Raw genomic sequence first — 27,074 nt, 5'->3', positions numbered from 1 at the left:
TGTGATGCTGAGTGAACTGAGGACATGGGATAATACTTGCCATCTTCAATTCTACTGAAGTTCTGTGTCTCTTTTTGCCCTTCCTGCCCCCATTACACAAAACAAGTTGATACTTGCACAGCATCCTGAGAAAGAAGCTTGATTTGTTACAGCACAGCGAAGTGTGAAATATGTCCTAGAAATCCTGAAGGCTCATTAGTGGGCAAAAGGAATCCCTGCATACACAGCAAGCACCATTAAGAGGTTAAATTAGCACAAGCAGTCACCTGCTCATAGACTCCCTGAAGTAGTTCACCATCCAAAATGGACTTACTTAACAACCTGGTTCCCGGGGATCTTGATGGAAAAAAGATCACTAACTTGTGTAATGTAAAACAGATGACATTGCTCATGTGCAACCAGAGTCCCTATTTCAGATATATTCTCCCTTTTTTATGCCTCGGAAGAAAATCCAACTTTTTTTTTCCTTAGAAAAAGCCAATGGGTTTGGAAAACACATTGATCATTGCTAAGAGGGAAGCTTAGCTGCCCCACGGTTACTGGTACTACATACCTGCACAGAGAGAGACTGCACGCCCGCCCACGTAAAGAAAAGTGGTCAAACCAAAATAAATGTGCATGTGGGGGAAGAAATCCCCTTACTGCTCCTGAAGAAACAAAGTTGTTCAGAAGATTTCTGGGTGAGGCTATTTTGTTTGCCTTTATTCATTGTAAGGACTGTTACAATCAGCACAGATGTGAAATGTCATTAGTATTTCATGTATGCAGAGGGCTCCCTCCCTGTGTGTTCAGCTGCCTCACACACAGATCCCTCTCCAAATCATCCCCAAGAACATCCTCACGCTACCCTATTCCATCTTTGCATTTGGAGTCGATGTGATGTTGTAATACCATCCCAGACAGCAACTTGAACCAGCTTTGGTCCCACAGCTAGCATGAAAAATCACTAGCCAAAGAACTAGCCAGGGCCATTTAACACAGAAGGAAATGTATTAGTACAAGTGAGTTGGTCTTGACTTGGTCAGATTAACTCTGAATTGTTAAGAAAAGATGGAGAATTTTCATGACTTACAACTCAATTATTCTGTTTACAAGTAGTCTTTGTAAAAAAAAAAAAAATCTTTTCCAATTCTGTGCAGTTCTGATTGCAGAGCAAGAATAACTCACATGGCTTCCCATGTGCTTGTAGCTATAGTCATGCCACCCCACACGAGACCAGCAGAAAAAGGAATAGGTAATCAAAGTGAAGTCTTCCAAAGTCCAGCTACCTACCCAGGTCCAAGAGGCACTCTTCTGTATTTGCATTCATCCTTAATTGCCTACTTATACATGGAGTGTTAGAACTGGATAGTACAAAGGTAACCATGCAATGTACATGCACTTCTAAAACAATTTTAACTTAAAAACTGGCTTCTGTCTAAATATTAAATTTAAATTACCTGGAAAGACTGAACAATTCACCACGTCCTTGAAAGACAATTATGTGAGACACTGTCAAAAATCTAAAAAATATAGTTTATCAAGTATTACATTGGAATAACTACTGCTATATTTACAGTTAAACTGCAAGACCTTATGGACTAAAAGGACTGGACTGTTACCATAAACTCATTGCTGAAAAGATAAAAGGTTACAGCTATTTCTCTACCAGTAAATGGCTGCTATTAGTAGAAGTCAGCCAAAATACAAAAAAAACCCCCATTTTATAAACAGTGAAGCAGACAGAGCAAGTTCTTTTAACAAATGTCATATAGCTGGTTTGTTCTCGTCAGTTACTCTGTTTTCACACAGAAGACTTCTAATTTTAATAAGTAGAATTTCATTTGGCAGCGAACTCTTGTCTCTCATGAGAATCTGTATTTATAAATGTTAGCTTATTTCTAAAAACATTTAGAAGCTGGCAGACCTCACATCCAATAATAATGTCAACACTGCCCTTAACAACAAAGTCCAACCTAATATGTTTCACCCCAGGGATCTGAACTGACATGCCAAAGTTTCTCACTGCAGCAACTAAAGAATATGGTCAGAAGGGTCAGTTTATATATTCCAAGCCTATGGACTTGGCATATCCACAGTCCCCAAAATATCCACCTAAATGCCACTCCAGCAGCATCTCTTCTAGCAACAGCTAAAGGCAGCAAATATGGGCAACACCAAGCAAACTACAAAAAAATGTTAAAGTTGTAACTGGGATGGTTCTCCCTGAGAAACAGGTATGCCATGAAGAACTCTCACTGCTGAGCAATGATAAAAGGTCCCTTCAAACCCAAGAAATACTTTTACAGGGAAGACTTGCCCTGCTGTCAATAGCTAGGTACAAATTGCAGAATAGGTAAGAAAACTAAGCTGGCATTTCAAATTAAAGCCTGAGATTTTCCATTCTACAAATAAATATACTTTAAATTTTATGGTGCCTAACATTTTTAAGAAGCACCTAAAAGCTAAGGATTCTTCCAAGTTAAATGTCTGAGGTAGAAATTTAATAAAATGAGTTTATACTGCCATTTTTCAGGTTCAAGGACAGAACTGGGTTGAAAGCATCTAGACTCCACCCTCAATTAAAAAGAAAAGGCGTCTGTTCCTGTTCACTCATATCCTGTATCTATATGTTATCTGTAATCAGGACAAATCTGTTCACCCCAAAGATTAGAGCTGGATGGCTCCGTGCCCCATAAACGGAATCTGAGCGCAGTACCTGTCAGTTTGCTTGAGTCAGTGGGGTTTTTAACCGTGAGCAGCTTTAGGTGTTCTTTCTCTCGAGAACAAGCAGGGTTTCTTTGGCAGCCGTGCAGGCAGGAGGAGCAGGCTCCTGGGGCACACGCAGCTGGCCACACGTGCCCGCAGCACAGCCCAGCCTGCTGGCCCGGGGGCTTCCTGGGGCAGGCACAGCGTCAGCCCGGCTCATCAGCACCCAACCTGCACTTACCTGTGCCAACCCAGCCCCCAGCATTGCCCAAACGCCTTTGGAGTGACAACTGCACCGAGCAGGAAGCAGCTCATTTCCAGTTTATTACTCTGTTGACTGGCTGCATCATTCTGCCGTGGAAAAGTTTAAGTGCTTTGTGGCATTTCACTGAGAAGACACTACAAAATTAAACTGTCTGTACCATGGTTCAATATAGGACACTAAAACAACACTCATCCTCTTTCAATATATATTTTTTCACTTCCTAATCTGCATACTCTGTAGCACATCATCTTTGCTGAAAAGTTTTCCATAACATCTTCCCCAGTTAATATAGGGCATATTTTATGCTTATAAAAACAAGGGCCTTACCCACATCTCCTAAATTAACAACCAACTCCACAACTGAACACACTGGTTCAGCTCACTTCCCCCGAGTCCCATGCCTCCTCATTCTTCCTCCTAAGAATCTAAATTCCATCAACTGTTCATTAATCTCTCCTCCAGCTTTCCCCACAGACACATACTTAAATGCCTCAGCTATGTTTCCCACAAGAGGCAGTAAACAGACTTTTGCTGAACCAAGAGTTACCTCTTTCCACACCAACCCACCAAGTAATGTGGCAGAAGTTCCTTAACCCAGTTACAACAAACAGACCCTGAGGCACATATCCAAGTTTGACTTGCAAAGAAGGAAGGAGAAGACAAAAAGCAATCTTCAGTCTGCTTGTTCCTCTCTTGTAGACAGAAAGTCATTTCTGTAAATTAGGATAATCTCAAGGAGGGAATTAATGCTTCAGAAAGTAAGAAAGGACTGCTTTTTGTTTAATTTGTAAGTGAAAACAAAATAGGTTCTACACATAGAACACACATAGAGGAATAAACAAAGCAAGGCAATAAGAAAGTAAGAAAAGACTAGAATAAGGTGATAAAAACCAGCCAGCATGCATTTAGAGACAAACAAGCCTGTCCTCCTCCTTTAACTGATCATTCATGCAATGAGAGGGAGGAAGGAGCAATAACTCCCAGCTATTTAGACTATAGCAAAACTTTTGATGTCTTGTAACATTTCCACAGTAAAATATGACTATACTGTAGATTCATCTAAACCACAAGATGTTTTCCAGTTGTGCACCAAGCGTACTCTAAGAGTACATAACAAGCCTTCTGAGTTTGGCAGCAAGCTATCACCCTGACATTATGCAATGTTTTCATTAATGCTGATGGTGAAACAGTGTGTTTATACAGTTTATGAACAAAGCTGAGCTGGAAAACTTTGCAAGCACTCTGCTACGAAGCCTTATTCTGTCTTCCAAACTCAATAAACTGCCGAAGCGACCAGAAGTCATTAGAACGAAGTTCAATAGAAGCAAGAGCAAAGCTCTGTACTTGAGAAAGGAAACAGCAGTCCAAACATGCAGCACGAAGCAGCTGACTAGGCAGCTGTACTGCAGAAACTAAATCGTGATGATATCATGGATCAAAGCCAGGTAACCTGATATGATGTTACTGCAGAAAGAAAAAAACCAAAAAACAACCAAAACTAACCCCCAGACTCAAACATCCCTCCAAAAACACTGCATGTAAGAAAGGGAGATAAATAATTCTTCTCCCTGGCACCAGTGGAGCCTCAGCTAAGAACCATGACCACTATATTTTAAGATGCTTCAACAGTTCACTTTGAGAACGGCAGCACAGGGAAGGTAAGGCTGAGCAGCAGCCATCAGTACTTGAGTTACTGCGTTCCCTAGACCCAGTACAGGCAGTTCTGGGAATGTGCTCAGAGCAGCCACTGTCCTCCACACTCAAACCCCACCTGATGGCCACGTCCTGAGTGATGCTCATGAGACACATCCTAGGAGTGCCCCATGCCTTTGCGTGGCAAAGAAGTCCACATTTTTACCTGCACTTTCTCCCTCAGCCACAAAACTGCTCTGCAGGTTTGCTATGCAGAGCTCCATATTCCATCCCCTCCACACTGCTCTCACATATTATATATCTCTATCTGCAATTTTCCAACTTTCCCTCCTATAGAGGTAAGTACCTTAGGGCCAAATTCTCATGTTTTCTTCATTTCTGTCCATCCCTCTCACCTCCTTAAATTTAAACATTCTGTAGCCCTTCCCACTGATAAAAATAGTTGCACATTTAGATCTCCTCTTTCCTCTTCTGCATCATCAATCTTTGCTGGGGGATAACAAGAGCCTTACTTTACTGGTAGTTCAGCATAAGGCTAAAACACACCTTTCCCAATGTGCCTGGGCATTACAATCTTCAGTGCAGTGCTGAGTTAAGTTCTAACAAGAACTGCATCCCTCTGCTCCAAATTGATTCTGATATAATTATTTGTAAGAACAATAGCAACCAAAAAAAAAGCCAACACATTGCAAGCCTGTTTAAAGTCTGCTTCTTTATGCTTTACTTGGGGTATGTACTTAGTCTTCTGAGGATTTTGTGGCTCTGTAGAGCAGTGAAACCTGTGGCAAGCTGAGTGGTCTGCTTCTCCTCTGCCCTTTGCTATTAATCTGCGACGATTGGAAGCAGGTGACTGCACACTTGACTGCTTGTGTCCTGTGGTACAGCTGCTATGCAGAAAGCAGCACATGTAAACATTTGCATGATTCGTGCTTCCTAAGAGTCTCTGTGGGCTGGCTGCACATGGCATTTAGGCAGCACTTTCACAACCCCCTTTGTGTATTGCTCTACTGTATTAGCACACAGTTAAGCTGGAGGGATCCACTAAAATGGCTGGAGATACCCTCCCATCTTTGGAAAGATCCATTATTTACTTCAAGACTTTTGTTAATTATCTTAGAACAATTTCAAGACATCAAGTCTGAAGGATTTTGCCCAGTTCATGGTAAACACTTCACACTGTATAAAAAATATCAATTTATTATCTCCCAGCTTATGGGAAAAAAACCCACAAAAAATACCCCAGCAACCTAATAACTTGCTTTCTGTACAAGTTTGGTTCCCTCTACACCAGATTGGTAAAAAAAGGCATCTGATCACTTATTATACAGCAACTGAAAATGTTTGCAGTGTTCCAACTCCTTCTGCCTAAAAATTGAAGAAAGGAATACACAAAGGTCATGTAGATGTGGAACCGCTAGATCAGAACATATTAAAGCTGCAAATATTGACTGGGCTTTTACCTGACTATTTTGAAATATAATTTCACCCTGACAGTGAAAAGTTTTCAAACTTCAGTGTCTGGTATTAAATCTAAAGATCCTACAAACAACCAGCCTTGCTGCAGTAGATGGTGTAAAGGTTTAAGCAGTTAATAAACAAGGAAGAAAGCAATGAGAAAGGCCCATTTCAAAACCCTGGTACTTAAACCCCATTAATTTAGGATTGCTTCTGTACTATCTGTGCTATCATCACCCCATATAATCCTTGCAGCACATACAAACAAGAAATCCACCCAAGAGTGGTCATGTATGCAGTGTCACTATTAGCAAACATGTCATTAACAAACGTAATTAGGATGTGTATGTCATGTAAGTGTTAATACACGAATATCCGAGCTATATAAGTGTTTCTCAAAACGCCAAAGTGATTATAACTGAAATAGAACATGTTTTTAAACTAAAAGGAACCAGACAAACAATAGAATCATCAAAACATTAGGAAACATGGATTATTGCTTTTAATTAACATTCGGAATACTACGATAAGCACTTCTAAGATTTTCTTCAAAAAATATCTTGCTTTAACACGAATCAATAATCACTGCTCCTGTGGATCAAAATAGAAGTCATGACATATTTCCAACTCTAGGGGCATCAGCAGCTGTTGCTATACGGCAAAAGAGCTCAAGTGTTATAAACATATACGTAGACTGTCGTCTTGATTTTTCTGTAAAACCAGATGTCAGTAATCCGATAAGATGTAACCAAATAATCGTGAAAAATTTATATTTCACCATGCTTGTTATGAAATATCTCCATTATAACCGGGGAAAAAAAAAACCACTGTCAGTTTATAAAACAACACAGATGTAAGTTATGGTTATTTTCAGGGTGTTTTTCAGCTATATTTGGATATTTCTGTACATCTGCTGGCTTTGTCTGTCGATGCCCGATTTGCCTTTGACTGACTCTCGCCTCAGCACTGCAGGACTGTGCTAACGAGCCGGCTGTGTCAGACACACGAACTGCAGCATTCCCACAGCAAAAGCACTTCGCTACGGCGTTTGTCTCCTTCCATCCAGCCAAGACAATGGAAAGCCGAAGGGCAGGCAGGACACGGGGCTGTAACCCCCCTTCGCGGGGCACCTTCCGCATCCCACTCCCAGCGGCATTTCCCGAGTTGAGCCCGAGTATCTGGATTCTTTCCCACCCCCCCAAAATGACAGGGGAGGGGGTAAGGAAATAGAGCGATAACATCGAAGCCAAACACCGGGCTACTTCTAATCCCGCAGACAAAACAAACAAAAAGAAATGTACCGATAAGCCGTTTACCTCGTTCCGGCTTCATCTTCCCCGCTGCCTCGGCGAGGTTTGACAGGGCCGAGGTGCCGTGCCGCTGTCCCCGCGGAGCCGGGCTGTCGCTGCCCCGGCCGGCGGTGTCACTCGCGCCCCGGCAGCGGGCACGGCGGGCGGGAGGCGGCCCCGCCGCTACGGCAGCTGGGCCCGCGGGCGGGCGGGCTGGCGGCGGCCGGCCGGGGGAGGCTGCGCGCCGGCGGCCTCTGCCCGCGCCCGGCCAGGGTGTCCTTCCGTGACACGGCGCCGCGCGGGGCTATTTATAACCTGCCGGGGGAAAAAATCCCACAACAACAGACCTCGGCTCACCCCCGGCCGCGCCGACTCTGAGTCACCGCGGCCCCGGGCGACGGCAGCCCCTGCCGGAGTCCCCTCCCTCCTGCCCGCCCGCCCGCCTGCCCCGAGGAAGGCAGCGAGCGGCCCCCCGCCCGCCCCGTCGGGGCCGCGGCCCCCGCCCCGTCACGGGCCGGCGGCTGGCGGCGGGGGGCTGCGCCGCACCTTCATCCCCGGCCCCGCCGCCGCCGCCGCCCGGGCTGCCGGGCCGTGCCCCCGCGATGCGCCCCGGTCACACAGGCCGCCCCGCCCGCCCAGCGCCGCTCTCCATGGCTCTGCCTCCGGCCCTGCCTCCTCCTCCTCGCCGCTGACTAACTCCCCTCCTCTCCGCCGGGCACTCCCCGCCTCCCGCCGAGCGGGGCACACACATCACAGCCCGGCGGCGGGCACGGCAGGGCAGAGTAGAGCGAGCCGGGGCAGCGCAGCTCCGCCGGGAGCGCCCGCCACGCTCGGCCGCCGGCGGGCGGGGGGAACGCGACCACCGCCCGCCGGGCCCGCGGGCCCCGCTGCGCCCGCCCGCGCCGCGCTCATCCCGCCCCCGGGCGGGCCTGCCCGGCCCACAGCCGCCCCACGTGCCGCACGGCGGCCAATGCCCCGCGCCGCCGCCCGCCGTCGAGCAGCTCGGTTGTCACAGCAACAGAGCGCGGCCGCGGCGCGGCTCGGCTCGGCACGGTCCCGCCCGGGAGTGCTATCCCCGCTGCCCCGGGACACCCGTCCCCTGCGCTGCAAACGGCGCCGCTGGGTTTATGGGTTGGCACGAACGGCATCGTCCCTTCGCTCCTAAAGTGTTCAGGCAGTCAGGCTCCCGCCCCGGAGAGGGGAGCGGCCCCTCGCTCACTCACCCGGTTCCGACGGCGGCTGGCGCGGCCCCTCACCCGCGCTTTTCCCGCAGTGCCGTCACCCGCTGCCCGGCCTTCCTCCCCTGTGCCCCCGCACACGTGTCCTCCCGCGCCGGCCCCGCGTGTGCCCACGGGAGCCCGAGCCCATCGCCGCCGGGGCTTAAATGCACGGGTGTATGGGCGGCCGCAGAGCGGCGATCCCAGGTGCGAAGTGCCCGCCGGGCGGGATGCTGAGCCCCGCCCGCTCACCCCGGGCTGCGGGGCGGGAGCAGCGCTCGGCGCGTCCCTGCCCCGGGGCAGCGCTGCCCGCGCCCGCCCTGCCCGGCAGCGCCGTGCTCGGCGCTCACTTCACGCCGATAACAACATTGTGCGGAGGAACAATGGAGTCAGCTGGGCTGCGGTTACACAACCGCCTTAATCCAGCAGAAATTCAGGTTTCACTGAGAGGGACGAGCCGGCCCCATCCCTCACGTCAGGCCCGCCTAGTAAAGCAGGTCAGGACCGGGGCTGCCGGGTGCGGACCCCCTTCCCCGCCCGTGTCCCGAGCCCCCCCGTCGCTTAGACGCACTGCTAAATGCACCACGGAAGAAGGGGAAACAAACTGCCCTGGTGATGGGGATCTCTCTTTCACCAGGGGCACAGATCTAGGCCGGCTAAAGTGGCCACTGGAGAGCAGAAAGAACTGCTTGAAAGGGGAAGATGTACTGCAGAAGAGCTGGAATATCAATATCAACGTACAGCTCACCTGGAGACTGCACCACAGCCAGGGCAGGCCCCATGGACAGCTCTGTTACTCGGATTTGGACTCGGTCAGAAAGACAGATGAGACAATACAGTGTTTCTTGTGCTTTTAGACGGTCCCGTAGGTGGGATGTACATAGACACTGCCACATCTCCAGTCATTACACTTGTAATTCCTTCCACTGAGATTGTTTACAAACATCCCATCCTATAGCCTGAGCCCTATGGGAGGCACTCGCTCCCTACAACAAGGTGACTTATGCATACTCAAGGTGACTTATGCATACTCAAGTCTTCTGACTCCTGTGCATGGCCTAGCCAATTCCTGATTCTTTCTTTTCTTTCTGCCAGGATCCCTGCAGATGTGTGTGTATCTCTGGGCTCTGCATAGCCACTCTTTTCTCACAGCTAGCTGAGCATCCACTGCAGGTATTGCAAAGTTCCAGAATAACTCTGTTCTGCGCTGTTTGCCTTGTATGAACTGCACCTATTTCCCACTCTCATTTATCAGCTGTGTATCATTACACTGGGAGGTGCTTCACAGAATAAACTGTGCAGTAAACACCTCTCAATTCAGTCATGGACAAGTGGGAGGTGCAGTGCTTTGATTTTACACTCGTGAGTACATGAGTGTCACTTCAGTTGCTGTGTGACTGCTGTGGACGTGTTTGGTAATTACAGAGCTCAGAGCTCTCTGCCGGATGCAATGTAATTGCACATGTGGCAATCCAGAATTATAAAAGGAAGAATTTGACTGAGCAATAAATACTGTGGGTGCATGTAGATGAAGTTCAGCGTGATTACAGTGGGCATGATTCAGCCACCTGTCAGATCCTCCTAGTCATCCTAATGAAAAGTCACATCCTTTAGGACACTAATTGTTGCTGTAGGACACTGCAAATTAGTTTGTACCTCGTTCTAATATTGGTTTTACAGCCAAAACCAAATCTGCCTTTCTACTATTTAATTACAATTGTAGCTATTTAGCCATTAAACTTCACATACTATTTTTTAATAGTTTTAAAAGTTTTAATCTCACTTTGGCACTTTTTATAAAACAGCTCATCAGACACAAATGGACCCCACTTCCAGGAAAACGCTATCTCAAAATACTTTTTCCATTTTAATTAATGAGCCAGCTAGCTTCCCACTACCTTGTAGTTCTTAGGAGTTCAAGCCAATGGGAAATTAATTGCCAGCCTGAAAACCACTTATCATTTAAAAAGTTTTAGGCATATGATGAGAGAAAGGCACATCTGGTGTGCAGTCCTACTCTATGTGACCATGTAGGAGACTTCAGGTTTAGCTTCCACTCCTGAGTCAGTGCATTCCTGGACCCTGAGAGCCATGGGTATGTCTGAGATACATCCTTCAGGTCCTGCTTCACTTCACATGAAGAAGGAGTTTTCCCTTTTGACCACATAGACACACAATTGATCTGAAAAAAACAGAACACAAAATGATTCGAGAGGTCTAATTATACAATATTCCACATATAATAATAAAAGCAAAATAATGATAAAGATCCCAAACAAATTTGTGGACTTAGTTTGGGTAAAACAGCTAAAAATGTCCTTGAACTCATAATTTTTCTCCCAGTCACAAAAAAAATTATAAATACTGCATGAATACACAGAGAAAATATGGGATGAGGGGCTTCCACCACAGGAATTTGCTTACACACACTTGGAAATCTAATGAGAGCAATGACAGTACTGAAATGAATCTCTGACCTCAGAAGCTTAACATCAACTTAAATATCTGAAAAGCACATGGTTGCATTACACATCACACAAAAGCAGGATTAGCTTACAAACACAAACAGAACTTTAACTGCCCTCCCACTGCCAAGTCTAGACCAACACATACTTCTGGGAGCAGAAGCAGGGACAAAACCAGGTTTCTCATCCATTTCTGTCTCGTGGTAGCTTAACCTCACTGTCTAAACAGGTGAGAGCTTAGGCTGTACCCTCTGTGTGGACAAAGTGGCTCTGGCACAAACAGTGCATGAATTCTGGTGGCAGCCCCTTTCCTGGTGGAAACCTTAGCAGGGCCATCTTATCTCCTTTTCCTGAAATGTGCCAGACTTTTATTTCTCTTGTGAACAGTAACCACGTGTGAAACTTGTCTCAAATGGGCCATTGGATTTTAAAATGGGGCAGCATGACACAGTGATGTCTCATAAGTCTTGTTCATATGGAAATTAAGTTTAAAAAGAAACCAAAAAACCAAGATAAATGTATGGCTGTGTTTTTTCCAGCACTGTAGGCTGTTGGCACAGTCCCTGCAACCTGAAACAGAGTGTATTTTAGGTTCCATCCCAAGTGTCTTTTCAGCTTTAGCTGTCAAAGAAGTGATGTCTGATGCAGCAGATCAAGATTCCTGTGATTCCTGGACGCAATGACTGCCTGTTAAATGATGTGGCACAACTGCTTTTGACATGGCTGCCACCTATGCAGTATGATGCTACTGCAGTTGGGAGAACATTATTCCAAAAGGATGAAGACAATCAGAAATAGACTGGAAGGTACAGTATGAAATGCAACAAATTTGAAATGTGCTTAAAAAACCCTATGAAGAATCAACTATCATTTAATTGTTACCAGTAGTAACCACTTTGCAAAGAAATTACTTATGTACTTATAGGATTTTATGAATTCACAACAACTAATAGATTCCTACAAGCTGTTACTGAAACTGAATTATAAACCCTTACCTTATACAGATAAGGGGATCTTGTTGAATGGAAAAGAGTTTTTTATTATTCTTCCTCAAGATACCTACAAGCCAAATAACAAGGACAGACTGAGACAATTGTCCTCTCTATATCTGCCTACCTTTGTGTTATGCTGTTGGCTTCAGCCTCCAGCACTTAGGAGTAAATATTTTAACCCAAATGATCTGGATTTAACAGCTTGATTTAAGTTTTTGAATAGCATCAACCCAATAAGATATAAAAATACATCTGAAACAGCCAAACTGCATTTCCCATCCTTACAGCTTTCAGGTAACCTGGCTCATTTTGTCATGCCAAGATCCATGAGTGTCATTAGCCAGTGCTTTCAGAGCTCCTCACCTTGCTTTATTCCACACTGGTCCGGGAGGCAGGAGGACCTTGTTGGTGGGTGCTGCAGAGGAGGTTTTATTCTCTATTCATCCCCAACCCATGCAGAAGTTCCTCCACAAAGCTACTCCCCAGCATCCTTTGGAACAGCCCTTAGGCCTCTGTTACATTTGTGGCTCGCATCAGGATCAAAGAGAGGAAAGAGTATTTTTCGAATCTTTTTGTTTTGAGTCCCCAGACACACTCACACAACAATGTCTGTCAGGATGGAATACACTCATGTTGTAGAGTACCACATGATGAGTGCTCTGTGCTGTGGGTACAAGCTGATACAGTTATATTTTGGGAGGGGAAGTTCAAACCTTCAACCCAGGATGTCCAATGTGCCTTTAACAATACCAGGCATTTAAATAAAACAGCCTGATTTTTCAAGGAAAATTCACCTCCAGCTCAAATTGACTTCAGCAGAATTTGTCACTCCTGCACTGCTTTTGAAAACCAGTCCACCTCTACACAAGTTCCTAATTATGGAATTAGGCACCTAATTTTAGATACTTATTTCTGAAACTGTTGACCCATGGGCTTGGTTGTCATCTTGTTGCATCAGCTCTCCCTGGTGCAAATGCATCAATTAAGACACTGGAGGTACTTCTACAGGAAGCCTGTCCCATGTCTGGAAAATCAAGGTCTGTGACAGAGTAGGAACAGCAATATTTTAGTTTTCTTTCTTCGAAATACACCAATTGTGGTCATAGTGTTAAATATTTTGAAGAGAGTGAACAAACATAGAAAGCATAAAGCAACCAGTGCTCTACTGTTAGACCCTGTTGTTTTCTAACTTACAGGGAGTTTTCTTTCCATGCAGTTCCTACCAAAGTCCTCCACTGCTTAATTTCACTACTAATTGTCCCTTTCAAAGCAAAAACATATAGCTCTTAACATGTTCTCACCTGCTAAATTCACTTTTTGAAATCAAATGTAAAATGACATCTTGAGTTTTTTTGTTTTCCTCTGTGTGTTCTCTCAAATTCCTTTATGTTCCAAGTAGTACTTTCTCACTGGAAACACAGCCAAGAATAAATTGTGGAGGAACTAGGAGAACAATAGACAAGTAATTGCACTCCTCTCAGAAGGAAAGCTTATTCTCCTCACCAGAAATTATTTCCTGGACTCAACACTTTGCTACTAAACTTTATTTACATACAGAAGATTCCTGTTGTTGGAAACAACCTGGTCTGTGTCCTGTGCTGCTCCTCAAGTCTGCCATGTCACATGGGATGCCCTGTGCCTTCTTTACTCTCCTGGCAGCGGCAGCAGCAGCTTAGCTCCTCTCAGGATGGAATCTCCTCTTCTGCCAGACTTCCAGAGGCTGAGGTCTAGCAGTCAGTCAGGCCTTCCTGCCAACAGAAACTGAGCCCTTCCTGCATGTCTGTCATTCACCTTGGGAAAAGTAACTTGCATAATCTCGTCTCTATTTGGAGCAACTCCTGAACTGATACTTCATAAGCTTTGCATGCTTCTTTAGCAGCTGATCTGTGATGTGTAATTAGATACCAGCTCCAAATGAGAACAGTGCAGTCTCATCTGAAGTGGTGACTGGTAGCAATGGAAACACAGAAATAGGATGGTAAAAACAAAGAAAGGTTCTGTTTTACAGAAATACTAATGACCTGTTCTTTTTAAATGCCAATCTAAGCAGACACCTACTCAGTAAGATCATTAAGTTTAATTGCATCAGCACTTGACTAATCAGGCAATAATGCACTGAGAAGTAAATGATTGACTTGTGAATCATTCATCAATCTCTGAAAGGGCAAAATTATTCTCTTTTATATAGAAGATCTTTTCTGTGGCTGTAATATTCATTCTAGACTGAAAGCAGGTTTTTGAAATATTTTTTCAATGTTTTTACAAGGGGATTGTGCAAGTCCACTGATGAATGCTAATGTTACACAATGTTTACCCAGGACTAAGCTTGATGGAAATACTAATCAGAAAACATATAGATTTCCATATTAAAGTTGAAGTTTTTGTGGTGACAGCAGGCCCAGACCAGAAGCTGAAGATGTGTTCATTCAGTCTTTGCCAAGAGAAACAGCAAGATATTGCCAGCAGTAGGTTTGGGGGAAATGGAAGCACAAGAACTGTTTTCAGTCTAGGTCATCTCTCTCCCCTCATCACTGTGTTTACTTCTGAGCAGGTACATCCAGGAGCTGTACCCTAATTACTCAATGCAGTGATCCAGGAATCCAGGCACCCCATTTGCATTTTTTTCATTAATTTCAGTGGAAAGTGAGTGTATAACACTTGGAAGGAGGTGATTGGAGTTTTGCAACGCTATTTTCCTATTGTTAATGAGTTGATCTATCTTGCAATAATTTCCAACGCAGTTGTGTGGAATTAACTGCACCAAATTAATTGCTGGTGTAACTCCATCTGGTAGGAGTTCACTAAGTTCAGCTTCTGGTGCCTCTGCCAGCCCTGTTTACTTTCCCTCTCCTACCGCAGCAGCTGGGTCGTGGCTTTGCATGACACCAGTTTGGTGGCACATGCCAGCCAGCTCCTGCCCCTCGGGCAGCTCCCAGGCTCACAGCCTTTGCCCTCCTGTGCCTCCCCTGCTACCAGAGCTTGTACCAAAGTGTTGCTTACTGAGTTTCCACGGCTCTCTGCAGAGCTGCCATCCCGGTCAGCCTGTCAGGAAGGCCTTGCACTTGCCATTTTCAGGCAGGGCTCCTCCTCTGTCACATTAGTACCCATTATGTAGGGGAGGCCAGCAGTGAGGCAGAGATCCCTCCAAAGGGCCAGCTTGTCATACATCTCACCCTGCAGCAAAGCTGTGGCACTGGGGACAAAACCAGCACAGTGAGCACGTGCACGACATGTTAAAGGATTGCCACGGCTACATTGATGGGTTGAAATTACACACAACTTTCCATGGGTGCTGTAAATGAAAAGGATAATTCATTTATGCAGAGAAGCAATTACCTTGCTGGAACAACAAGTCCAACCTATAGTTCCACCCCAGCTAAATTAAGGCCACAACTCCTACTAGACTTATGAGAGTAGGGCAGGAAAGTAGCACGCTGTTAAATACAAGGCAATATTTAATGTAACCCCTTGCCAGGTTTACAAGAGAAGCCATGTATCATTTACTAAAGCAGTCAGTGAGTTGGGGCTTATTAGGTAAATGTCAGAGCTATGGAAAACTGCCATGGCCTCCTTCTAAAAATTTTAATCACATCGTTATTAGCCACAGTCCATCTAATATATTCATGGCCATTTAGTGGCCTATACTATGTGTTAATAGTAAGGACTGAATGGAAATGGTGCTGAACAGAATGTGCTGCATATAGTCATCAGGACTGGGGTTTTTTTCAATACAGAAATGTGAAATATACCCAGATTCAGGCTTAAGTGGCTTCAAATTTTGTGGGTTTATTTTTCTAAATTTTTTTAACATTCAAATATTCCATAAAACTCCACTCATGACCTGCTGTCCTATAGTATAGATAGTGAAGAAGTACAGTGAAGAATACTGTGGCTCACCTCACTTGTTGGCAAGCTGTATCAGTCCCGGGCCCAGCTCCACTCTCTTCAGATACCAAATTTCCTCGGTAGACACAAAGCCTCTGTCTCTCACCCCCAGCATAGTGTTTGTAAGCTTTACTGTACCTGAAGCAAAACAATTTCTCTTTTCAGCAGTTTCACATCTCAAAGTGAGAGCATAATAGCAACTATAGCAAAAAAAAAAAGAACATTAAAGTTGAATACTGAAAGTCCTACTTGTGCTTCACTGGGTGGCAATAAATAAATGTATATAAATCTCTGTGCCTTCCAGATGTCATCAATAGTGAAATTCTTGGTCATACACAAAGGTCAACTCCTCTTCACACAGAAGCAGCTAGAATTTAAACTCAGGCTATGCTGGGTAGAACTTTGTCTCCTACTTTCACACCAGCTCAATTATAATTTTAATCCTTACAGTTGATTTGTTCCCATATTGCATAACATTATTTGAAGGGGAAAGGAAGCTTACATTTGTTCAACAATCTCAAACAAAGCCAGTAAAGTAGAGTACATATACTAAAATAAATAAAATTGCAGAAACTTATTAAATTGCTCACCTTTGGATGTCAATTAGAACTCAAAACCAAGAGAAATCAGTGTACACATTTATACTGAAGTCAATACTTCCTTAATTAGGCTGGGTATTTTTTTAAACTAGCAATACAGTTGGAATATTGTAGCTTTATCTGTGCTCATATTGCTTTTGGCTCCTTCTGAATTTCTTGGTTAATTTATTTGTCCTTAAAGTTGTTTGACGTAGTTTCTTTCTTTACCAAAACATAAGCAGCTTCACTGCCTGGAAAACACAGAGCCTGATTGTTCTTACACCAGTGCAAATCAGCAGTGATGCCACCAGTCCACAGAATTACATCAACTTAAAGATGACGTCAGAGAGATAGCAATCAAAGCCCTTGTTTCAAAGTTAATTTAATTGGTTTTGTTTCAAAAAAGAAAAGATGAGTACAGAGCACATTTGTTCTCTCTCTCAGCTGAAATGTCAAAGAATCACTGTGGTTTTGGCATCTGGCCTGTGTGGGATTTGCACACACGGATCACGTTTCAAAAGCAGGGTCCTAGTCACACCCCACCATGCCAAGGGTCCATTTCCTCAATCCAGTTTTAAGGAAGGGGAGGGATTTGCTCCTCTTCCTTTGCTGCCATTGAGGCTGCTTTTTCCACTGTCCAGAGCCAGTAGCAAACTGCCATCAGCTGTCAGCAGCAGAGCTCCAGCAAGGAACACGTGGCACATTTAAAGCCGCTGCCCAGCTTTGATTCACAAATTCACTCTGCACGTTTCATGCTTCAGATTTTTCCTTGGCAGGAAAGAGCATCGTCAGACTTGTAATATTTCCCCCTCTTTATATACACAGATATATTGCTTATGAAAAGGGGATTCTGGTTTGCCTTAGGAGGCTGCTACAGATCACAGCATCTTTAGGACTATTCTAACTTAGGACTATTCTAATTTAGGACTATTCTAACTTACAGCAGGTACCTTTCTGACATAAATCACATAAAGTTGCTTTTCTCTGCATCCTCTATGTCTCTAGTCACTGTAGCAATGAATCTTCATCACTGTTTTGCTATCAGCCTCCTGGATTCACCTTTCTTATGTTTAAAATTCTGGAAGCCAGGTCCTCATTGCAGAGGAGCAGGTGGCAGCCGTCCTTGCCAAAGCATGTCCAGCCACGCATGGCAGAGCTAAGCGGCAGCTCGGGCACAGAGGGTGCTGCCAAGGCCCCTGAGGAGTGCCACCAGCACTGCCCCCACTGTGCCAAGCATGCACCGACTGCCACCCGGCCCAGTGGGAGCGCCCCTACCAGTGACACACTCCTGCAGCCTCACAGGGGCACCCAAAGGCTTCACCCGGCAGCAGCTCCAAGTGCTTGTGTAACCCTGTCTGGACAATGCTTGTAGGGCATTAGCAGGGATTAAGGCTGCACTTCTGACACAAGTCAGAGCCGCATGATGTGATTGACATACCCTGTCCCTCCATCAGCTGTAGTTTGAAACTTCTGATGGAGGGAGGGATATAAAATTACACCCAAATTGAGGGGTTGTCCCTTGCATCATTACTCAAACACCAAAAGTACTCAGGGTAGAAGCTGCAGCATATGTTGAAGAGAAAACCCAGAGATGTCCTCACACTTCCCCAAGGTAAGGGAAGATATATTTTCAGGAAGATATATTTTCAGTAAATTACAGAAGAGAAGCAGCTGCTGAATCTAGACACAAGAGTAAAACTGATCAGCTCTGATCAGACAGTGTGGGCCCCACTGGCCCCTCAAATTCTGCTCTCACCCACAGTTGTCAGGAATTGCCAGTGCAGCACTGCCCTCAGAGCTGTGCAGCTGGAGATTCTCAGGGAGGCAGGTGTTCATTTCTTCTCTCTTTTGACGGAAGCTAAACACCATTTCATCCTCCTCAAGTATTTGTGTGGAACTCCCAGGCCATGGACCACTCCAGCTATCATAAAGCCAATCTTTGCTGAAATAGAGAAAAGCATGACTGAACATCTGTCTAGCACGTGTAGAAGCTGCAGTTCTAAAGGGTGCTGGAAGATGCAAACACATAGAAATGTAGTTTGGTTCTAAACTTCCACCACCTTTGTCTCCAACTCAGCAGGCAGAGCAGGTGGAGGGCACTGCTGTCCCAGCTGACCCATCCCCTCTGCCCCAGGACAGCCCTGGGGTGACACGCACTGTGTCAGCACCTCAAGGTCTCCTGCCAGAGCACTTCAAGGAGGCTGAACTGGCAGAGGAGATCACTGCCAGGTGTGGAACACTGGCTGCTTTATGCACAGGGGTGAGAATGGCCGTATTTACCTACTGAAAGAGCTGGAGTTTAATTATTTATTTTTCATGGCTCGTAGAGGCTCTGTTGAGTAATGAGACTCCATTGTGTGCCAAGCGCAGCAGACATAGAAGAGGAAATATTATTTCCATGAAGAGGCTGTGTCCTGGAAAGACAGGGCACAAACACATCAACAGAGAAAGGAGTTGCCAACGGTCATATTTTTGAAAATTAAACAAACAAACCCATCACTCATTCATGAATTGCTATTTTTACTTTTTCACGTACTTTAGAGATTTTTTGAAACTCATTTTCATTGTAATACTTTTATTAATTAAGTACACAGTAAACATAAAAATGCCAAAGGAGTAGCTATGATTCTTGATGTTTACTATGTGGCAGTTTAAGTATTGTCATTGAAAAAAGACAAAAATAGGAAAAAACATTAAGTTTAGCCAGAACACAATGTGCAGAACTAAAGGCAGGAAATGAGGATTCACAGCAACTACCTGTGATGAGCTTCATATTTTCAATAATTTACATTTTATCTGCAAGATAGTTTGAAGTAGCACTTTTTCACTCACTTTGAGTGTCTGTTTTTGCAGACATTACAGTATACTTCTATTTCAATGCCTGAAAAGACAGAGGTTAAAAATATCCAAAATACCTGTGTTAGCTATACTGAAATCAGTGAACCTTAAGGAAAATGTGTGTTGCTTGCAATATTCTGTCCTGAACAGCACTTTCCACAGGTTTAAACGCAGAAGCACAATTAGAGGGTTTTTAAAAAGCTCCACCCTGCCCTAACCTCTCCCGTGCTGGCTTCACTTGATGGCCTCTCCTTGGCAGCAGTTCCCTTGTCTTCACTGAACTCCAGCTGCTTCTGAGGTCAGGTCCAGATCCTTCTCAATCTAATGAAGAAAATTTGAAATAAGAGAGCAGTGTAAGAGTACAGTTTGCAAATTTACCAGAGATCAGAAAAACATGAAAAGTGAATAGCAAAGGCCATAAAAAACAATGAGGTTTTTTATGATCACTGGAGGAACAGCCCCTTTCCTGTTGTGCTCTGAAGACACACACAGTCTTCAGAGTCTTCCAGTGTCTGGTTTTACACTAAAATGCCTTAAAACCTCTGACTTTTCCATCTTTTCAAGTTTGGATTTGTCATCAGGTGCTAGCAGATTACATGGACCACAAGTCTCCTAAACAGCTTCTTTTGGTTTATATACATTAATTGATCCTGCTGTCAGCCAGAGGGAGATGCATCACCAGCAGGATAATATATAAAGCTAAGTGCTGTCTTGCTAGGGAGTGTAGAATAATATTCTGATTTTTATAGCACCTTCTCCCTAAAGCCCTCAAGGCACTTTAAAAGGAAGATTGAATTAAGCCTGTCAGCATTCTGTATGGGAAGTAAATATTTCTTTTCTATGGTGGAGAAGGGAAACTGAGGCATTGATATTAAGTCCTCAGCAAAGGATTTAGCTTCATGCTTTCCAGCCCCTTAACTTCTCACATGATTTAATTATGCACATACTCAAGTGTTTTGCTGGAATAGTGCCTAAGAAAAATGCTACAACCACACTGCCAATTCAGACTGCAGCTGAGAAAACACCCTGGGTTCCCCATCACTCATTCTGGAACAAGAACTTTTTTAAAATCTGCTGTTTTTCCTAAAATTAAAATCACATCTTTTCAGTCCCACCTACATGGTGTTGCTGCCTGAGCCTGGATGAGTCCTGGGACATGACATCCTCGGATACTGTTGAGTCTCAAACCTGCTCTCTCTCAAGTCCTGCCTTACCTCTGATCAGACAGACGTGCCTTTCCATCTCCAGTTTGGCTGTTGAAGGAACAAACAAGACCTCTGGTTCTCCTTGGGGCTGGAACTCAGCTGGAGGGCCTGTGGCATCTCCTTGGGGAACAGCCTGTGCACTCTGTTCCCAGCACCACAGAGCTTCTGGCTGAAATCCTTAAAAAACTGGCAGCAAACCTATATCCAAGTAATGTTCTATCCGTTCTCCCTTCCCTAAAGGGTCTAATGGCTAAGTGCAGGAGCCTGGGGGGGTTGTGGAGCTGCAGAGTTTACAGCTGTGTCTTCATCTCACATGCTGTCACTCTTCCTCATCACGCCAATGACCACACTAAGAGCCAAATAAAGTGAACTTGTTTCTGTCCCTTATTGCACATGACTTCCTGCAATTTAGTGTTTGCCAAGTGAGGCACAATGTAAAAAATTAGTGAAACATAAGAAAGGAGCAATCTAAAGTACTTCTAAGGTCAAGTACTTTGGAAATGCAGGGCTATATAATTCTTCAGGGATTTAAAAGCTGGTTTTAATGCATATCCTCATACCAATGACCCTATATTAGCAGGCCTGACATCAAAACAACCCTTTAAAATGAATACATAGATAATACATCATTACTAACATTATATACACTCTAATTAAAGAGATAAGGAACATATAATTTCTCTTAGAGGTGAATGAGCTAATTACTCTAGGTAGGCCTCCTTCAGAAGTGAGTGACCCTGAAAAAGCTGCCAACACCCAGTTGATGCAAAGCCCGCTAAAATTAGTTGAAAGACTGATGGGTCACAGTCAGCCTTGCCCTGGCTACTAATTTCTCCCTCCAGAGGTTCATGGAAACCTCCATCAACCTGAGAAAATTATTATTAACCCCAAATGTTAATGTCATTCAATAAACTCCCAAATATCACTGCACTGATTTACAATCAAAAAGAATTGCAGTTGATAGAATTTGGCATGTCCTATGTGCCTTCTGGTTCTGAAGTTTTTAAAGATTACCGCCAAAACAGTTTTTTCTGACTTTCCCTTGGGATATTGCTTTGAACAGTGAAAGTTACAGTTCTCCCTCTGGCCAGAGAGGCTTTAGGGAAAGGATAATTTTTTGTGAGATTTCTGGTAAAACTGGAAGCAGGCAGTCACATAAATTTGAAGGCAAGTTGCTCCTTTGAGCAACCAAAAAAGGATTTCAATGGAGAAGGACAAGTTTGGGAACAGATCAGGGGCTGGGGTCAGCCCAACACCCCATGGGATTGCTCTTCAGCCAGGCTTGTACTTTACAGCCTTTGAAACCCCTGTGCACAGAATATTTGGCCACCATTAGGGATGTAAACTCCTTGCAAAAGGTTCCACACTGAATCAGAGCAGTTCAGCTCCTACCAGCTGTACTCTGTGGTAGAAGCCTGCTAAACTGTCTGCTGTACATCCAGCCCTTTTCCTGAGCTGGCTGGCAGCGCTGGGCCGGCCTTACAGCCCCTGCCTCGCATGTCCCACCTGGGAATCACCTCCTGTGAGAGCCATGCCCTGAGGGATGGCTGCCCTGGCTGCCCCTGGCCCAGCACAGCCATCCCTCCACGCAGCCCTTGGCCCCTGCAAAGTGTGAGCATTAAACTGGGGAGCAAGGGTAGGAGACACACCTGGAGCCACCTTCCAAGCAGGGTCCTGTCTCCCGGCATGGTCTCTGCCCTCACTGGCAATGGCTGTGGCAGCAGCTGCAGCCTGGCTGCAAGGGGCAGGTGGGAGCATTTCCTTGCCCATGTGCCAAGGGCCTGCTCCCCAGCCCAGCAGAGCCATGGCAGCTCCTTGGGCCCGGAGCCCCAGCTCTTTCTGCCTAACTCCATGAATCAGGCCCCAGAGTATCTAATTCCTCACCAACACTCTGGATATTTGTGCTTTCAGTGGGAGCCCAGCACTTGCATTTCCTTGCCCATGTGCCAAGGGCCTGCTCCCCAGCCCAGCAGAGCCATGGCAGCTCCTTGGGCCCGGAGTCCCAGCTCTTTCTGCCTAACTCCATGAATCAGGCCCCAGAGTATCTAATTCCTCACCAACACTCTGGATATTTGTGCTTTCACCTGCTGCCTTTGCTGCTTTTGCCTTTGTCATTACCTGCACCTCTTCATCTGCATGCCCCCGTTCAAAATGAAGATGCAAAATTTCCTTGTGCCTTTGAAAAGCACAGGGGCAAGGGCTGCACAGAAAGGAAAGACAATGCCTTTTCCTTGTGTGAAGGAACACTTTCAGCCACATTTTTCCTTGGGGCTTTCATTCAGAGTATTTTCTGCATGGATTTCTTGTCTTGTTTAGTAACTTTGGGACTCCAGTGATCCAGACAAACTGGGTAACTGAAGTGACTCCTGCTGGTGACTCCACACCGCATGTCATCCTCCAAGGACAAGGGGACAGATCACCAGAAGCCCGTGATTTATAACCTGTACATCAGGGAATGTAACCTTGGCTCTCAGCAGAGGCCCCGAGGAACCCCCCAGGTTGTGATGAGCAGAAAATGAGCCCAGGGTTTGGGGTGCTGGCTTTTCACAGCGACACCAACCCCCGTGCATTCCCTCCTGCATTAGCATTTCTACAGAACTCTTCACACTTTTGCTTTCTCTGTCCACCCCTTCCCAGGAGGGCCTGGGCCCCGCAGCTCAGGTGTGTGCTGGGCAGGTGCCCAGGGCTGCTCCCCAGCCCCTGAAGCCCCGCAGAGCAGCCCCAGCACCCCGGGGTGCCTGTGCACCCCAGCACGGCCAGGCTGTGCTGGGAGCTCAGCACTGGGAGTGGCTGGTGTTTTCCAAAGCAAATCAATGGCTGGCTTTCTATTCCCAGTGACTGCTAAGAATATGGCAAATTTTCTCTTATTCCCACAAATCCAGCAACCACACAGTCTTTCACTCCCATAAAGAGTAAAAAAATGTCCAATTCAGGCTTTAAATTAGATACAGGAAACCTCTGCTGTCTTTTCCTGTGTAAAAGGCACTTTTAAAATAAAAGACAGTTTAAATGTGGCTTTACAGTCCCAAGCTGCAGCCCTGGATCTGTCATTAGAAGTGTCAAATTTCATGGAGGTTTGTTTAAAGGGGAATTACTGAAGATATTTGTATTTTAGTGGTATGCCTAACTGGAGCCAGGACTTGTCCAGACAGGTGCCAGTGGAAGGGTTGCAGTGAGCAAGCAGGAGGGCTCCCTGTGGGCAGAGTTTTGTCCCTACCCAAGGGCAGAGCAGGGAGATCCAGCCTCAGCAGCACAGCCCCGTGGGCTGTCCGCTCTGCTCCAGCTGGGTGGGAGACACCCTGGGGCACGACGTCAGCTCTGCAGCCTGGGTGCTGCTACATGATCCTCCTTCTCATGTTTAATTTCTTTCTGTTGGTGGTGTCTGAACATTTTTGTCAGATGAATTTAGGTGGTGGCCAGTGGGCTGGGGAAGCTTCAGGACTTCACCGTCTCACTACATTGGCAAACTTTCACAGTTCACTCAGCAAAAATTCTGCTTTGCTGAAATAGATGATGCCTCACCCCTAATCTGAACAACTGGAGACCTCTGCAAAAGCACATCTGCTCAATCTGAGCTTGAAATAACACTGCAGTCTGTTCTGCCTGCTTTTGTGTTCCTGCAAATGATTTAATATTTTGCCAATACAGTAAATCAGAAAACCTTCCTACTGTACAAGTTCATCCGAACTGCTGCTCACCTGACAGCAGATCTTATTCTCATTCTTAGACCTTTGCAAACCAATGATTTGCTTGGAACACTTTTCCAATACACTCTTAGATATTTTAATTACTTTATTTGATACTAAATCTGTTTTACTAGTGATTGGAAAAGAAGAATTAAGCAACAGTATCCAAAATCCATATTAAAATTGCAACCTCCCTTGTAGTGTCTGAAGCACTCGCAGGCAACTGAAGGTTTTCAGAGCCTGCATAGCAGCATGTGCTTGTTCCTACATGGAATTTCCCTAATTCCTCAATCAATTACCTGGGAAAAGCGGCCATTTTAATCAAAACCCTAAGGGTAGATGAAATCATGAGAAAACACGAGCTTTATTGCAATGGATATTGACTGTAACTCATTAAGATGTTAAAGTATTGACATCCCGTTTGATGAGAAAAATGTCTGATAGCGAGTGTACATAACTGTGTTACAGAGAATGCCAGCATCAACACATCATAATGAGTAACTAATGATGTCTGTGGCCTAACGAGGTGATTAAAGCAGTATCCTTTGATCTATGTCACTGACTTGATTTAATGCCAGGCTGAGATTGAATCTCCGTGCACCACTGGGGAGATTCAAGTAATTTGAGTAATTCACTCGGCCTGTCCCTGCCTCACCAGGGGTGTTAGTGATGAACACAGTCACTGCTGTAGCTCAGTCACCCCAGGCAGCACACACTGCCAGGCAGGAGGCCACTGCCCCTGCCTGCTGCCAGCCCCTTGCAGGAGCCTCGCTGCTCCAGGGTCTCCCACAACCTCCTGCCATGGCCATGAGTCTTCCTTGTGCCTCACAGTGCTCTCACACCACGGGTAGATTTTGGAAGCATCCTCCACCAAGCAAAGCTCAAGTAAGATGCTCTGCTACCCTTCTCCCAAGCACAGCAGGCAGGAGTCCCACTATGCTGAAACACAGGGCTTTGTGCCAGGCACGTGCTGAGCATCCCATTCGAGCCACTGTGCTTGTCCAGCAGGACAAAAGTCACGTACCTGTTCTTTGGGACAGCAAAACAGTGTGCCAAGAGCCCAGGCCACAGGTGACACCAGAGGCATAAAACCTTGACCAGGTTCACAGAGTGGTGCAGCCTGGCTGCCAGCCAACAGCCTGTTCCCAACAGTGAAAATCCTCCTCAGCCTTACCAGGGATTGAGGGATTGTTAACCCTGTCACACACACCACAGCAGCTCTTTCAAGCAGCCCCTCCTGCCTGCATAGACAGACCTTGGCTGAGCAGTGTTGCCCTGGGGAGACAGCTATAAAGTCTGGGATTGTATTCTCTTCATAAGGCTACCAAAACAAAAGCAGGCCACCCTCAGTCAGGCCAAGGGTTCTTTTCTGTGACGTGGGGACAGCTGGGTGCCCAGGGCAGAGCACACAGACTGGGCTGGCATTCCTTGGTACTCTCTCTGCTGCCAAGCGCTTTCAGCTGATGTTCTGAGCAGTGTGTGGTTCATGTATTAGCTGCCACCATGGATTCATCTCCACAAGGTGCTTATACCTCACCTTGCAGTATTTCTTCCTAATGAAGCCAATAACAGGGATTAATTTTCCCTCCCAATCATCTTTAACCTTAAGTGATAATTAGTACTGAAATCATAACTGAGACTCAAATTCTGGTCACTTCCCTTGGGCAGGAAATTGTTTTGCTTGATGAATAGACCCTTTTTTACAAAGGGCTTTTTCCTGTACATAAATAACTGTGCTGGCTCCTAGATGCATGGGTGTGATACTGCCATCTCCATCCAAACAGGGATTGTCACCAGGGAGAATAATGGCCCCCCTGCCCTGGCACAGGGGCTGGGCACTGTGCAGCCTCCTCTGCCCCAGCAGTGCCCTAAAAGGAAGAAAATTGCTCAAGACTCATCCAGGTCCTGTCCCAGGCTTCAGGCAGCCCCAGCACCACCACCCTCCATTCCTGCTGGCCCCCCCTGTCCCTGCCTCAGAGACAGGCCCAGCTGCAGGCCCCAGCAGCAGCACATCCCTCCAGCTCTGTCCCCTGCCTCATTACCCACCTCCCCTCCACAGCCCTGCTGGAGGCTTTTAGCATTTATTGGTAATTTATAACATTGACAGCAGCACTGCCTCATCACACACAGGGCACCTGAGCCATGACCCAGAGCTTCCTCCCCCCACACATAAACACAAAACCCTAAAGAGCTCAAACATGAGCACAAAGCAGCCCATATCCCCCAAATACACCAGCTCCCCCCCTTACCAGGCACAGCCCCCAGCTCTGGCAGCCTTTATTGCCCTGGCTTGGGCACATGCAAACAGGCTGCAGCTGCAGAGCACCCCTGCTGCCCCAGCTGTCTCCAAGGGTGGGTGAAGGCAGGGTCCAGCTGCTGCTGCTGTCTTCCCCCCTGAAAGGGTCTAGGTGCAACTGAGGCAAGAGCAGCCCCTCTCCCTGTCCTGGGTTTGCCCTGCTCCGCTCCCCTTGCATTCTGCCAGTGCTCAGAAAATGAAATTTGTGAAGCTCATTTTGGTGCTTGGGTTGTGGGCTTCTGTGAAAAGCCCAGCTCGCTCCCCTGAGCATGCTGGCATAAGGGGGGCACACACCAGAGTTGAATATAGCTCCAAAATAAAGTTCTAACTTGATGAAGTAACTGGGAAGCCGTGCAGGCTCCTGGGCACCCCAGCTGCCCCTGCCTGTGACTAACCTGTCCCTACAGCATGGCCTGGGTGGCCAGGGGTGCCCAAGGATATGGGGCGGTGAGTACGGGATGGGTGCACCCCAGGGACACGCTTCTGTGCAGAGATTAGTGACCAAAACGACTCCTGTGAGAAGGAAACAAAGGACAGGAGGTGTGGATAGAGGTCACAGCAA

The 27,074-nt window shown here is 45.9% G+C and overlaps 1 protein-coding gene across 1 annotated transcript in view; it reads right to left on the bottom strand.

Annotated features, from left to right (window-relative positions):
* The window catches only part of FAM214A (family with sequence similarity 214 member A), a 46,655-nt gene extending 39,150 nt beyond the window's left edge, over positions 1-7,505 (bottom strand). Inside the window, exon 1 of the mRNA XM_038147297.1 lies at positions 7,378-7,505. Coding sequence (XP_038003225.1) covers positions 7,378-7,393 — 16 coding nt within the window. The 5' untranslated portion in view covers positions 7,394-7,505. The remainder of the gene's footprint in view (positions 1-7,377) is intronic.
* Between the last annotated feature and the right edge of the window lie 19,569 nt (positions 7,506-27,074).

The sequence above is a fragment of the Motacilla alba genome, chromosome 10 (assembly GCF_015832195.1).
Source record: "Motacilla alba alba isolate MOTALB_02 chromosome 10, Motacilla_alba_V1.0_pri, whole genome shotgun sequence".
NCBI classification, from domain to species: domain Eukaryota; kingdom Metazoa; phylum Chordata; class Aves; order Passeriformes; family Motacillidae; genus Motacilla; species Motacilla alba.
Note: the sequence above shows the minus strand (reverse complement) of the source record. Positions and strands in the feature narration are given on the sequence as shown.